The sequence below is a fragment of the Embiotoca jacksoni genome, unplaced genomic scaffold (genome assembly GCF_022577435.1).
Source record: "Embiotoca jacksoni isolate LCO1_2020_lvr unplaced genomic scaffold, fEmbJac1.0.p SCAF_12, whole genome shotgun sequence".
In the NCBI taxonomy this organism is placed as follows: Eukaryota; Metazoa; Chordata; class Actinopteri; family Embiotocidae; genus Embiotoca; species Embiotoca jacksoni.
This window is the reverse complement of record NW_027185252.1, coordinates 15,801,965-15,817,108: the sequence shown is the minus strand read 5'-3', so window position 1 is coordinate 15,817,108 and position 15,144 is coordinate 15,801,965. Positions and strand designations below refer to the sequence as shown.

At 43.5% G+C, this 15,144-nt stretch overlaps 1 protein-coding gene across 1 annotated transcript in view; it reads right to left on the bottom strand.

Annotated features, from left to right (window-relative positions):
* The window catches only part of ptk7b (protein tyrosine kinase 7b), a 73,933-nt gene extending 58,789 nt beyond the window's left edge, over nucleotides 1-15,144 (bottom strand). Inside the window, exon 1 of the mRNA XM_069145082.1 lies at nucleotides 14,517-15,144. Within this exon, the coding sequence (XP_069001183.1) occupies nucleotides 14,517-14,613 (97 nt within the window). The 5' untranslated portion in view covers nucleotides 14,614-15,144. The remainder of the gene's footprint in view (nucleotides 1-14,516) is intronic.

Genomic DNA, 15,144 nt, shown 5'->3' with positions numbered 1-15,144 from the left:
GTTAATGCTTGTTAAGAGTCCATCTGCGTTGAAACCTGAGCTGGGGAGGGGGTTTCTCTTTGACCCTCTAACCTCCTGTCCCTCATGGCCTGATGTCCTCCAGCTGCCCAAATTACCACACACTCCCGCCTGACATTTAAGTTTTCATTAGGACATTTTTAGAAGGAGACAGTTAACTGTTGTCCGGTTTTTATGGACTAACCAGCCAACAGTACAGAGCCATCAAAAATACCGTCGGCTGTAAACCTTTCACTGTGATTTCTATCTGTAACATGAGAATAAAAGAGGAGGCAGCTTAAGTCACTTATTTGTGTCTGTCAAGTTTTTGATGTGCTGATTAAAGGTTCTTCCTAATTTAGTTTGGAGAAAAAAACTAAAACGTCCCCCTTAGTTGGAACTCTAACTAAGAGAAAAAGCTAAATATATATTTATGTTAATGTCTGTGCATTATTTTGGCACATTCTTATGAAAGAAATATAATTACAAAGTGCCTCGACTATTAATTGTAGGATATTTAAATCTATATACGGTCTCCAAAATAGATGTTTACAGTTAACACGGAGCTAAAAGTGAGCAGCTCACAGCTGGCTGGTTAGCCTGTTAGCATCAGCACGTGAACAAAGTGAACCGGAGAGCTGCTAGTGTGTTCAGTTTCCTGCTCACAGCGAATAAATCTTAATATCAGTTAAATATCTGTCCAGTATCAGTTCAACTTTCTGTTAACTGCAAACAATAACTGTTGTTGACCGACTTGGAAGCTGCAACATCAACACTTCCAGACCGAGTCGAGCGTCTCAGAATAAAAGCACAAGTGATTCCGCTTTGATGTTATTATACCAGTAATTCATTTACCATCCTAATAACCCTTTAATTCATTTTATTACAACAGCCCTTTAGGCCAGTATTAACCAATGACTACTGACTTATTAAGCGTTTCTCCTAATGATAGACTTGAAGTTAACATGGCTGTAAAACACAGGAAAAGGGTTTATGATGCTGCTGAAATAAAACTCAAAGACTAACTGACAAGTGATATGTATTGTTTTGGAAATATGACTCATAATATACATAATATGTAGAAGTTCTTCCCATGGTGTAGTGTTCATAAAAAGTAAACAAAAAGTGTAATAAATCATAACAAAGAATCGGCAATATTCAAAAAACACAGAACATGTAGAATTAGCATTCAAGTATTGTGATAGTACTGAACTGCAAGATTAGCACATCATCCCAGCCCTAATGATTAATACATATTATACTGTATGCGACACCACTGCGTGCATTTTATAGTTGTTCACAATCAGCCAAACACGCTCCCTTTAGGCGTAAAAACAGAGGCCAAGTGCACTGGAACATTTATGTAATAATAGTCATATTTCCAAAGTAAACCCAACATTTACCAGAAAATCGTGCACAAAGAAATGACCTGAGGAAATACACAGACTTTAGAGAATCCCCAACCTCAGAATAGCTGACCTGAGTTTGAGTGTTTACAGAAGGAAACAGGGTGCAGGGGCCAACAGCTCTTGTGGGCCCGTTGTATGGCTTTAATACACTCAGCATATTCTGTGAACGTCTCTCACCGTTTCATCGCTCTGGGGATCTCGCTCATGTTTAATGCCTTTTGAACAGGCACATAGTTTCAGAAAGAGTTACAGTGCCAGAAAGAAAAAGAAAGAAAAAAAGATCAAACAAAGGAGGAGGGAGGGTGGAGGAAAAGCTGCAGGACATCCAACTCTCTCTCTTGTAAGAGATGAGAAACATTTGTGCAAGTGTCTATGAATAGTCGGGCCTGTTTAATTCATGACCAGCCTCTTTTCTGGGAGGTGTTGTCAAGTTTATCTCCGGCCGATTGAAAATCTGAACCTTGCGTTTCTAATAAGTGAAGCTGATGTAAAGATGTCATCAGGATGTAGCCATTTACTCCCTCCGTAAGATTTTAAGGAATCAAATTAAAGCGTAGCAGATTTGGAAACGAGATCATTTCAGTGGAAAGTTGACACATTTTTCTCCTTCAGGTGTCGTATTAATCACAGTTAAGTGGCTACGGTTGGGACATTTCAAGGAGACTGTTATTGTCTAAAAAGGAACATGACAGGGAAATACTCCAGCTACCTTTTGACAGTTTTTTTCCCGTTTGACTTGTATCTGGAGGTGAGGAATGCAGCCAGGCGTATTTGATTGTCACTCAAGGCGCATGCAGTTCAAACACGACATTTCAAAAACAAAAAAAAAAAAAAAGCACAAAACTGAGCGTGCGGAGCTCTTTCAGGGTCGGAGGAGATTCTTTATCCCTTCACAGCAAGCCGCCATCGATGTGAATGCCCACCGAGCGTGAGGGAGGAATAGCAAAGGAGGTTCAGCGAGGGCTCGTGTGTCATCTGACCTCGTTTTAAGATGGACCTGGTAGGTTGCAGGGGAGGCAGAGGTGTAGCTTTCACTGCAACCTTTTCTTTGCTTCGTCCGAAATGACAGGACAGGGGAGGCAGAGGGGGAGTGGGGTGGTAACACACAAAAGGCAGAGTAAGACGTCTGCCTGGAAACCATCCACAGAGAGATGAAAGAAGCCCCGGTGAAGTCATGGTGCAAAAACGCAACGGGCAGAAATACACAGACTCCATCTCTGAATAATGGTTGACAGTATGATACAAAAAGATTAGACCACACAAAGACAGAGGAGGACAGCAGATACTGTTCAACAGTATGGTGTCATGCAAAGTGGATCATTTGTCAGAACCTATGGAGCATACATCATCTGTACCTGATCCTATGTAGGTCAAAGGGAAACTGATAGAGAGCGATACGGGTCAGAGCGTCCTCAAGAGTAAGGCAACAAAAAATGATTGCTTTTATTCATCTATTAACTATTTTCTTGATTAATCGATTAACTGTTTGGTCTTTAAAGTGTCAGAAAATGGTGAACAATTTCCCAAAGACTAAGTTGCAACTGAAAATGTTTTGTTTTGTCACAACTGACGATCCACAACCAAAAGATATTCAGTTTAAGCCCCTTCTTCACTTCCTGTAACCGGCTCTACTCCACTCAGTTTGGGTACCCGGGACTTATGAATTACAATTTCCACAGCAAAGAGTACCCTCAAAGTAAAGCCGTTACTCTGGCAACAGCACGTAGAGCTATTGTGACGTCATCATCAACGTAACACATTCGGTGGATCCTTTCGTCAGCAACCAAACAGAAGAACGTCTGGACCTACTCTACTGACCAGAGCCTTGTTTTAAGGGCCATTAATTCAGTAAATAAAAAGTAATTCAGCTAGTTTCAATAGCGGATTCTTTCTGACCAATCAGTGATCTGCAATGTTTTCATGTCACGCTTAATATCAGCTCAGCTCCCTTTGAACCTCGACGGAGGTGACGCTAAAAATGGTACCACTATCCACAACTTCTGCCGGATACGGAAAAAAACAAAGTGAATTGAGCCGAGCCGAGATCGGCAACGGAAAAGAAGCTTCATTATCATATAGGAAGGAAGGACCAAGAACATTTTTACAAATTTGGAATCTGAGAATTTTAGCATCTCACCATTAAAAAAAAATGACTCAAAACAAATAGTTGGTGACTAATATTCAACCATCAAGTAATCAATTAATCATCCAATGCAGCTCTACTGAAGAGCATACACTATTTTGTATGTATAGTGGAAGTCAGTGTATCACACCACAAAAGTGACAACAAGCTTTTTGCATTTAACTGCTAAATTAGTGTGACGGTGTGAATCTGGGGAGACATGCAAAATGAACAAATGACACTCTTGCTAAATAAACCTTTTGTCTGTTGAGGGCCACAAAGAAGGTCGAAGACTTTATTCGATTTCATTACATGGCCGTGCCTTGTATTTTTTCTGTGCAAAACGTAATTTGCAAATTTTTGTCATGCAGCGATAAGCTCACTCAAACTTGTATCCCACGGTGACGCATCATCAGTCATGTGGAAGAACGAGACAGAGCGAAGGATGAATTAAAAAAAGGAGCCAAGTGTTTGGAAATTCATGGGTCTGCAGTTACGCAGAGCTACACTGACCCACTTCTCTCTCGAGAAACATATTGAATCAGGTCTAACTTAGGTTGTTGTCTGGTTTCCTGCAGAGTCCGTAATGATAATCCACACCAGGACAAATAAAGAACTTGCTATGAAAAGACAGAGACAGATGCGTCACAGGTGCACATTCCACATGCATATACCAAACTAAGACACGCACGCACAAAAAAGCCTTTTGTACTGTCTGTGTTTACGTATTCTTAAAATTCCAGTGGCAGTAAACGCCCCGTGTGTTCAGCAGCTTCGAGGTCCCCATCTGCACCGCAGGAAGTCAACAGCCAAACAGCCGTCAGCCCTGTCAGCCCTCTCCTGCCACGGCTGTTGTCCAGACCCTCAGGGAGACTGCAGCCTTTTCCCTCCATCCTGACAACACACACACAAACACACACACGCGCGACCCCCGACCACATGGTGCACAGTGAGGAAAGACACGACCATGACCCTGTGTCCGGGTCCTAACCTGGACGAGGCCACAAAGCTGCATCAAGGGGGACGAGGAGGACGCTGCGGAGATCCTCATCCGCTCTGACCGAACGCCAGCAGGAAACAAGCCACAACAAAACATCTACTTCCTCTGCTATCTGGCACAGGCGGGAAAGACCATTGTCAGTTGTCAGACACAACACGGGCATTTCTATCGGTCGTCACCTCGGCAGATAAGGACAGGAAACACCGTCCCGCGCTCCCAAACCAACGAGGTTGTGTCAGCTGGCTGCACCTGCACAAAGCGGCCTATTGTCCTGGTGTGTATTGTGTTTTTGTCGTCCGTGGGCATCGACCAGTGTGTTGTTTTTCCACTCTCTTAACTGAGGATGGTCATAGCTGATTCTGATAGCAACGTCTGGATTTACCTTTTCATTCCACCCAAAGTCAACAGACACACTGAGATCATAGCAGTTGTACATTATACGGGCCAAAATAATAATACTTTGTTGTACGAGTTTCAACAAGGAACTGGTCAGCGTAATGCTGTGCAGAGCAATATCACAACAGTTACATTATTAACAAAGGTTTTGACCATTAAAATGCAAAATTTTTTGATAATCTAATTATTTATTTTTTTTATGCTCGTCCTTCTCAAAGGAGATAAATTCAAGTTTTTCTTTGTCATACTTGAGAGCAAATTTGATATTTTTGAGTTTTTGCACCAACAAAACAAGAGATCTGAAGCCAATAACTTGGATGTGGAAAATTATAATGGGGCTTTATGCAGAAAAGAGTACAATGTTTTCAGAACTTACCACTCACACAGTTCTGCAAGTTTGCAATTCAAAAGGACAGACTGAGTCTACATGGTAAACATCTGGTGTTTTTCCTGCACATGCAGATATTCAGTATCCTTTTTATTTTCGTATACAACAATCCCTAAAAATACAAGGATCAAGTTTGCCCCCTCAAGACTTGTATTCTTGGCAGAGTGGAAAATCCCTTTAAAAAACAGTTTTTAGATTGTGGAGCACTAAAATTCTCAACGGAAACCCAGAATAAACCTTTTTAATGCCTAAAACAGTCCGAGTAGTCCTCGTGAAATATGCTGCACGACACACACAATGAAATTAATCTTTATAAAAAAATGTTTTTTTAAAAAGGCAAGAGCTGCACCATAAATCAATAAAAGCTAAAGTAGTGAGGAAGGATGGATGTTACTGGGTGAAAGCAACTTGCCAAACAAATGAGTGGCTCAAATTTCCCTTGACATGACACCAAGCTGTCAGATATTGTGGAGGTGTTTTGGGCAGCAGGAGACCAGGCAGAGTCCAGAACCAGACTCCTTTAAATCACTTCAGACCCAGGAAACAAAGACAATTTGTTTGGCTACAGTAACAACTTCCCCAAAGCAGTTTTCTGAATAAAACACAGCTGTGAGCTCATTTCAGCTCCGTTCCTGTCAGGAGAATCGCTTCCCAGACATCGAGCAGAAATGTAGAGGTTTACCAAAACCTCCTCGCGCTGCAAACATACTCGGTTATTCTGCCTGCGCTGTGCCATCCCTCTGTCAGAGCTGATTAAAAAAACGCTCAAGTCTGGTTGAATGCAGACTCAAGGGGAGGTTCAGAGAGAGGACAGCAGAAAGGAGGACGGGGGTTTAAAGGGATTCGGCATTTGGCATAGTTTGTGAAAGTGGAACGAAGTGAAAAGGAGCGGACGGAAGGTGAAACAGAGTACGAGTGCGGGGAACAAGATGGAGCCGACGCTGCCGAGGTTGTTCAACACAATTAAAAACCACACGTGACAACAAAGCCTGTTGTGTAATGAGCTTCTCTGTGCGGTGGCAATTACTGCCTACCAATACACAACACTGCATCACGAGAGGTGTACAATGGACAGACACGGCTGCGTGACAGACCTCAGGTCAGCAGAGGTGATTATGGAGCCATTAAATGAATCGACTGAACCGGCTTCACTGCAAGAGGCTGATTACAGAGAAAACAGAACTCAATCCTAAAAATGAAGTAGCAATAAAGATTATACATGAATCTAGTTTTCACACGTACACAGTGTCAAACACGCAGAACAACTACAAATAGAAAGTGCAGGAGTTTCATCCTGATTTTCTACCTTGCTTATTCCTTTGGTTAAATACCATTTAGTCATATTACATTAGCTGGGATATGTCACCACACCACACCAATGTAATGCGACTACTGAACATATTATTATCTCAATTTCAAATTTGTTATTAAATGAAAATCTACCTTCTGATAGTCGGTGGTATAGGCTAATTCAGTCGGTGCCATCAAAGTCAAGTACCAAGCCTCTAATTCAAATATACTTCATACTAGCATGGCACGCAATTTAAGAGGCAATAGAGAGAGTGATGACCAACGCTCAAAGAGGAACTACACTGTTTGATACAATTAAATAAAACCTTTATTTACTAGCTAAGAGTATTCTGTTCAGACAAACCACAAGAGATGATATTATGTTGAGCAGTACATTGGTTGGAGGTTTAAGATGTAAACAAAGGCACCAAAGGCCAGTTAAAGAAGATTTCCACAAGAAAATGCAATAATTCAGACCAAATACAGTTGAAGAGCAATGAGAACAAAGAATTTAGGGCGTTTCATTGCCAAGGTTTCCACAGCAGGGATTGTTTGCTTTTTTTCAGCTAGCAAGAAACCAATCAAAAAAAAAAGAATAATTAAAAAAAAAAAAAAAAAAAAAAAAAAAAAAAAAAAAAAAAATTATATTTTCACAATATGAATACTGATCACTTAAGAGTAGCCAAGAGTGAATGTGTACTTGAAAAAAAAGGTATTTCATAAAAAATGCTATTAAACTATAGCTCTCTAAACTCATGCGGTCATCTACAACAAGGCAAGATCAGACAGAGGAGTCAGATGAAAAAGTAAAACTGTCCAAATTAAACCAATATGACTAAAGTTAGTTTGCGAGAGACATTTTTTTTAGACTAGCAACAAGTGTTTTCAGCTTGCAGAGACTTAATCCTGATGGATCTGGTATGCCTGAGCTACGAGCCATCCCTGTTCAATCACGGTAAGTCAACATTTCTTCTAGTTAATTGTTAAGAAAAAAATAAAACAATGTAATTCCCCCAAAAAAAAGTCTTAATTTTTTTTTTTTTTTCCAGGGCCTAATATCAAAGAAAAAGCTCTCTGGAGATATAGTTGTGTGGGGATATTCTTCTTTGTGAGAGCAGCTGAAAAGATACACCAGTGCTCCAAAGCCTGGGAGAACACCAGCAGTACTGTGGCACTTGGTTTACATCCAAAATGTATGAGCGCCGATTCAAAGGAACCGGGAGGCTCCGAAACATTCTCAGGCTTCCTGCGCCAAGACCTGATAAAGCCACCAGCTTCAGACACACATTAGGCTGGCTCCGTAATAATACGCAACAAATCCCAGCTGCACAGGTTTAGTCAGGTACCAGGACCAGGAGGTTAACACTGTACAGGCTGCCATGGAGACAGAGCCTGGCCCTCCTGTGGCCTCTTGAGCTCTGCTTCGACCCCACAGCGGGAACATGGGAAAATGAGGAGCGCTGGCCAACACAACAGAGAACAATGAACTGGATGACACAGTAAATTAACACGGATAAAAAAAAAAAAAAGAAAAAAAAAAGACTATATTATTACCAAACAGGGACTGGTCCCTCTGCAGGGTCAGTTGTAGCCAGCTGACCCCAATAATGTGAAGATCAAACAGAGCTGAACTCCTTTGCCATTAAACACTAGGGCCTTGTCAGCCTGTTTGAATCTGCTGGTGTGGCAGGGAGGAGCTGCAGCCTGATTGAGAGCTGCCTGATGTCACTCTGCCTGTGGCCTGTTGCTATGATGAGTTCATTCAGCCTCAGCACACAAAGAGTTAATGGCTGCCGGGATTATGCAATGGCATGCCAGACGCCTTTCTCCTCTCCTGCCCTCCTTTCTTCCCCCTCCCTCCCCCTTCAAACGGGCTGAGGCCAAATTAGGCATTCCTGCACGTTTCAATCAGATGCATTTGAATGCGGCGGCGTCGCTGCACATGCTTTGGCAGCGACGTGGGAACAAAACAGGGATCTTGTTTCACTCCCTGGCTTCCCCTCACCGGGGCCTCACACCTGCCCTGCAGGGAGAGAGTTGTCGTGAGGATTTACAACTGTCTGAGAGGGTTACAGCTGCAGAGTGTCAAACTAGTAAAAGCATTTGCATTTATCCTTTAAAGGGAACATGAACCCGTGGGGTCTCGCTAATAGCTGATAAGTGATTTCAGCAACCGCAGAAGGGATTCGGTGGAGGTTCAAGATGGTCAGAAAATATCAGACCCCGCATCTGATAAGAAAATAATAATGCCACATTACTGAGGGGTCGCTGTGGCTGAACGAGGGAGGAGCGCCATGCAGGGTGCTGCCATCAGGAGCACATTCACGCACCTTGGGGTTCAGTGTCTTGCTCAGGGACGTGGACAGGAGGAGGTGGGGATAGAACCACCAACCTTCCGATTGGTGTGCAACCCACTGGGCCGACTGAGCCACAGCCTCCCGCCTCAAGTCAAAGTAGCTCCATGTGTTTAATCAGACAGAGGAAAAAACAAAAACCTGCACATCTGTAATGTTAGGGGGGAGGATTTTACAACTCTCTCTTGCAGCAGCAGGTATCTTGTTGTTGCTGTGATAGCGAGAACAGCAGTCACGTAACAGAGTCATTCACCAGGAATGTTTCCTGGCACTTATTTGATGACATCTCACTATCATAGCAGTGAGTTTTTTTGTTTTTGTTTTTTTAAATGTATATATTTTTAATAGTTTTGGAATCATTTCCTGTCCACTGACAACTCACCACTGCATGCCGTTTTGAATTATTAGATATCTTAGGACATTTATTTTAAAAAATCAAATGTTTGGCTGGGAGAATCTCAGGACTAAAGCCATGGTAAACAGCAAAGCTCCTCTTGCATAGTATCCCACTGAAGCATGGCAGCAAGTAATTGGAAACACCATAAACCAAAAGAACATTTTTTTTTTTATTTTTTTTTTGCTGTGTGCAACACAACAAAGTCAACAGCAGCAGCGGCGGCGGTGGTGGTGGTGGTGGTGGGTCGGGGTGAAGGCTCGCCACCCCTCCAACTCAGACAGGAGACGGAGCTGTGGAGGCACAGAGTCAATAAATAACCGAGATCCTTCCAGACTGGCAACCACGAGGGGCAGCAGACCGACCCGACAGGAAAGAAGGAAAAAGAGACGCAAATCTACTGATTCCAATCACAACCACAGGATCCAACAGCAGAGCCAGCAAAACCACAAGCACATGCGCCAACACACACACACACACACACACAAATACATGGGTCATTAGGTACAGTAATCATCATTTCAAGCAAGCAGCTCTGTTCCTAACAGTGCTTTGTTTATTTGGCTTTATTGATCACACGGGGCAGCAGGGCCGCACGGAGCACTGGTCATTACGAGCTGTGGTTATTTTTCCGGTCCGAGCCGAAAGCGTCCGGGAGATTCTGTCTTCCTGCACAAATCAGCAGGTACGCTTCCTACACACACGCATACCAACGCTTTTATGTCAGAGCCTGGAAAATATGAGCCAACACAGCACGTTATAAAGCGATGGTATCCATCTTTTCCTTCATTAATCGCTCCGTCAGGCTGGCCTAAGGGTCGTTTGTGGCAACAACTGATCCATAAGTTCAAAATGATTCCAATCAACACGTTTTAGAAAAGCTGGCAAGACACGAGAGAGAAAATAAAGCTAAAAGAAGGAAGCGTTTTTCTTTTAAATTCATTTCTCATAAGAAAAATAAGCAAAAAAAAGAAAAGGAAGTTCTTCTGAATTTCTAAACTGTACTCTGTGTGACTGGCTTTCACTGACATCAACATCCAAACATCTACTTGTAGCCACATCTGTACGCTTCACTCTTAGCTTCTCTAAAAGGCTCTTTGATGGTCTGCTCCAAAAATCTTCAACATCCTGAAAGTCGGCAGGCCGATATCGATTTCAGGGTCACAGGCTGGAGGACAGAAAACCCGAGATGATGAAGCCGCGGCAATTTATAAATGACAAGGACCCCCAATCTACGAGAGAGTGGGCCGCCATGACTGCAGCCTCTGAAGGAGTGCAAGAAGATCCTCCCCTGGGAAAAGAGCCCTCCATCCAAACAGTGGGCAAAAAAAAAAAAAAAAAAAAGAGGACTGTCAAGTTCAAAAATCTTCACCTAAAACTGAATAAACACCGTCTGATAAATGACCAGAAACAGGAGCCGGAGGAGACCTTGAGAAATCCTCCCCCGGTCTCACAACTTGGGCCACTAGAAAAACTCTCTGATGTTCACAAACACACTGAGGAGCAGGTCTGAATGGTGAACTCGGTGCTTTGTTGCGGTAATACGCTAGACTTAAACTGATAAACTGGTTGGGCTGAAATCATGGCCAATATTAGCTTTAGATATTGATCACAGATATATTGACATCAACATGTGTTGGCTGATAAATGACGAGAAATTGCAGAACAGAAATATGAACGATTTTGTTGCATCTTGTCATTACATAGTTTGTCCACCAGAAAACACTGACGGGTAATATATCAATATAATATTGAGATATGAAACTAGATATCGTCTTGCGTGTTGGATATCATAATATGGTATAGGTGTTGTCTTTCCTGGGTTTTAAAATCTCCATCAAAGACATTCTAGCCACATTACTGATGATTATTGATCAAAAACGTTGTGGAAATATTTTGTAAAAGCACCAATAGTCATCCTACAATATTGACATCAAGATATTTGGTAAAACAAATTGTTATTCGTGATTGTGAACACATGGTGCAGCTGTAGTGATATCGGAAAAATGTTTTGCATAAATTATTTTTTTCTGTTATCATCTATTATTTGTCGAGTCAAAACAGATATTTGATAGAGATTCTTAAAAAATCAATATTGAAACGGAGGGGGAAAAAACATTCAAAGTTAAATTTAGTTTTTTTTAGTTGCCCAACACAAACCATACTTCAAATATACTACAGCCATTAAGGGCTGCTTTATGTTGCCTTGGAAACATATTAACATTAGAAGCTTAAACAAAGGGGGATGAAATATTCAGTACAGTGTGTTGCAGGGCTGCTGTAGTGGATTGATTTAGATGTTAGTAATGGACTCCGCAGATGTTCATACAATATTCCAACCCTTGCTGCACTACAACAAACGTGATATCAGAATTAACTGGAGGGGTGAAAAAAACAGCCCAGCAAAGCTCAGATCAAAAACCCAGAGACGCTTCGAGGAAAAACAAAACAATCATCCTTTAAACCGTCTAATGTGAGAAAACTGTAAGACGGAGGAATGCATTTACAGCAGTTTATCAAACCACAAACGCAATCATCATGCTAAGGTCTGTGTTGTAATCCACTCCGATCTATCTAAACACATTCATCAGTGCAATTTCATTATGATGATTACACTCAAACACAGGCCTGTAAACCCCCGAGTGTGTATCTGAGAGTAAACAGAAAAACTTCACGCAATCTATTTCTGTGTATTTAAAATCGACATCCTTTCAGAGGAGGAGGACTGGTGTGCAGCCTCCCTGCCTTCGGGCACAGCGGGGATATTAAGAGCCGAGCGTATGGATTTTAGAATAAAGCAGCGGCAGGTGGTCGTGCCAACAAAACACCACCGAGAAAAGGCCCTCATTGTTTCTTTTCTGATACGGTACGAGCGCTGCAGATCGGCTTCATGCACCTTCTGTGCAACCACCGCTGGGGGGGCTTCAGCACTACACCGACGCCCTGTATCCTTGTGGGTCAAGCACCATCCATCTTTGGACAGAACAACAAATCCATTCCACTAACCCTATGACATGCAGCGTGGTTTCTACTCCTGCAGTTCAGGTACAGTATCGTGTTATTACAGCATGTTGCGGAAGGCAGAGAGAACGAACAAAGTCAATAAAAGCGAGTTTACTCGTGACGTACATCAAGAAGTTTGATGATACATCTTCATCATTAGATGTGAATCTTTTCTTTTCCTGCAGAAGCATCCAAATTATTAATGTGGCAAGAGACCTGGAATTCATATCTTCTGCAGCTGCCAATGAGGTAGAGATCAAAGACCAGGGTCTGAGGAGAGATGAGTGCGTGAGGATGCTACTTAAATATTTCACATCTATCTCAGCTGCTCTGCAATAAGCCCAGTCATTTTTTTTCCTCTCCATCATAAATCTTTCAGTGGCCGAGATTGAAACAGAGAAGGAAGGGGGCAATGAAAAACACACGGCAAAGACGGGGATGAGGGGAGGAAGTAAGGGGCAGGCGGAGGGGAGGAAGAGCATTAACATGGTGGACATTAAACCCAGAAGTGGCTTTCATCTCCTCTGAGTAAGCCGCCACGTCACCGATCATCCGCAAATAGAAACCAGATCGACAGAGAAGCAAAGAGTGGAAGAACAAAAGAGTGATTTTTTTGTAAATTAAAACTAAAAAAAAAAAGAAGAGAAAAAGATGTGGGTAAATATTTGAGCACAATATTCAGTTCCAGCAGATCAAACAAGCCTCCAGAAACAAACATGGCGTGTTTGGTGTGGACAGACTCATGTGGGGAGTAAAGTCACACATTTCTGATCTTCACACATTCAGAGAGCCAGGTTCTTTTTTCTTTTCTTTAAATAGGACATTTCTGAAGCCGGGCTGTCGTGACAGTACCTGGCTCGGCTCTATTCATACATTTCATAAACACGAACCCACAGCAGCCTCCGTCTCCCCTGCTGCCTGCACACAGAGGACACATTCATCCCAAAGCGGGCACCATGAGGAGACCGGAGGGAGGGGGGGGGGGGGGGGGGGGGGGGGGACGGGGGTGGACGGGGGGGGCAGACACACTTCAACTTAAAGGAATTTTTCAGCCACTTTGACTATCGCAGCTGTGTTGAAGGCGCAGGCAAACACAATCTGTGGAGATCAGATAAAAGTGAGTCAGTTTTGACATGATGAGCGGCGAGTTAATGAGCCAGATCCTTGGCAGGATAACAGCATTCCTTTCACAACCTTAGGAAGGATCTCTGCTGCGGAGGTTATGAACTTTGAGATGCTTCGTCCATGTGGGAGGGCGTCCAATCAGGTTCATTTTTTAGGGGTGGGGGGGTGAAACAGGCTGCAAACTCAGGACTGCTCTGCCCCCCCCTCCCAGCACGAGAATGGCACCCATGAAAAGCATGCCAAGCTGGAGGTCAGAGAGGCAAACAGTTATGAATATGATAATCAGAACTGGCGTATCCAGTGTGTTGTGTGAGGTTGGAAGTGCACTCCAGGGAATACATAATGACATGGCAGGGCTGCTTCAGTGATGTATGGCAGCCCCACTATCATCCCACCCAGTCCCTCCTTCCACACCAGAAACATAATCACTGTATCATTGGGAGAGATATGTAAACAAACATGTTGGTATATTGTGCATGAATTATTTAAAACAAACTATTTTCCCCAATCAGGACTTTTTTTTTTTTTTTTTTTTTTAAGTATTTAAATTCTTTCAAATTCCAAATAAATGTTGTGAAATCCTGGAAAAAAAAAAAAAAAAAAAAAAAAAAAAATCTGCCATTTACTTTTAAAATGCCAGTTGTCCCCCCCCCTCCCACCCCCACGGTCAGGGATCATTGGGGGAGGGGTGCCCCCTTCCTCCTTGATCCCCCCCTCTCCCAAACAAATTAAAACTTCCTTAACTGTGAACTGCACAGAAAATGTTCCTCTGTATGAATGAACAAGACAAGCAGCTGTAACCGTAACTTTCCTCCTCGGTAGTATTTCTGCTGTTGCGCTCACAAAGCAGTCAGTCACCACAATGAACCAACTTCAACCAGCAACAGCTATTTCGTCCTAGAAGCATGGAGGTCAAAATCGGGGTCCACTTCAATGGGGATGTTTGGTTTTTTTTTTATGTACACCGTCTAAAAGCCTGGACGTAAGTAGAGCAGTGCGCGCTGCTCGTAACGGAGAGTACAGTAGCTTGTTACCAACCTTGGAGGCAAATAAAGCCAACCGCGTACATCGCATCCACCGGGGGGTTCCTCCGGCCGTCCCTCCGCCGGGTCTGGCTCCCTCCTGCTAGGTCCATGACCGTCCTGGTGCTCGGCGGCGGCTCCCCGGTACTGTTCTCCGGCGGCTACGGGAGAGCCGTAGCGCGAAAAAGGGGAGCGTCAAAAAAAAAAGAAAAAAAAAAAAAGGGATCCGTGCGTCACCGTGTGCGTACAGGTAAACTGAAGCCCGCTGCCTGCGCAGCTCCCCGGGGGGGCAGCCAAGGCGGCCTGCTCCACCTGGTTGTTTCGGAGACTAGCAGGAACAAGGCAGGAACATGTGGGACGGACGCGTCGGTTCACGGGCCAGCCGCAGACACAAAAAACGGCTTGGCGAGTTGAGACTGAGGAGCCCCGGCGAAAGTTTGCAGCGAAGTTTGAACTTCCAGGTGTCTCGCAAGGTGTTGGTGCGGATTTCGGCTGCGGTGGTTCATTACAGCCCGGTCCGGGTAGCCGCCGTCTGCCTGCGTTCAGAGCAAACCGACCGCTGGACCAGTTCAAGCTTCAACTGGAGGGAGTTTCGCTCCGCCGTGTTTCCAAGTTGGCGTCCTCCCTCCCACACGCCTGCGAGT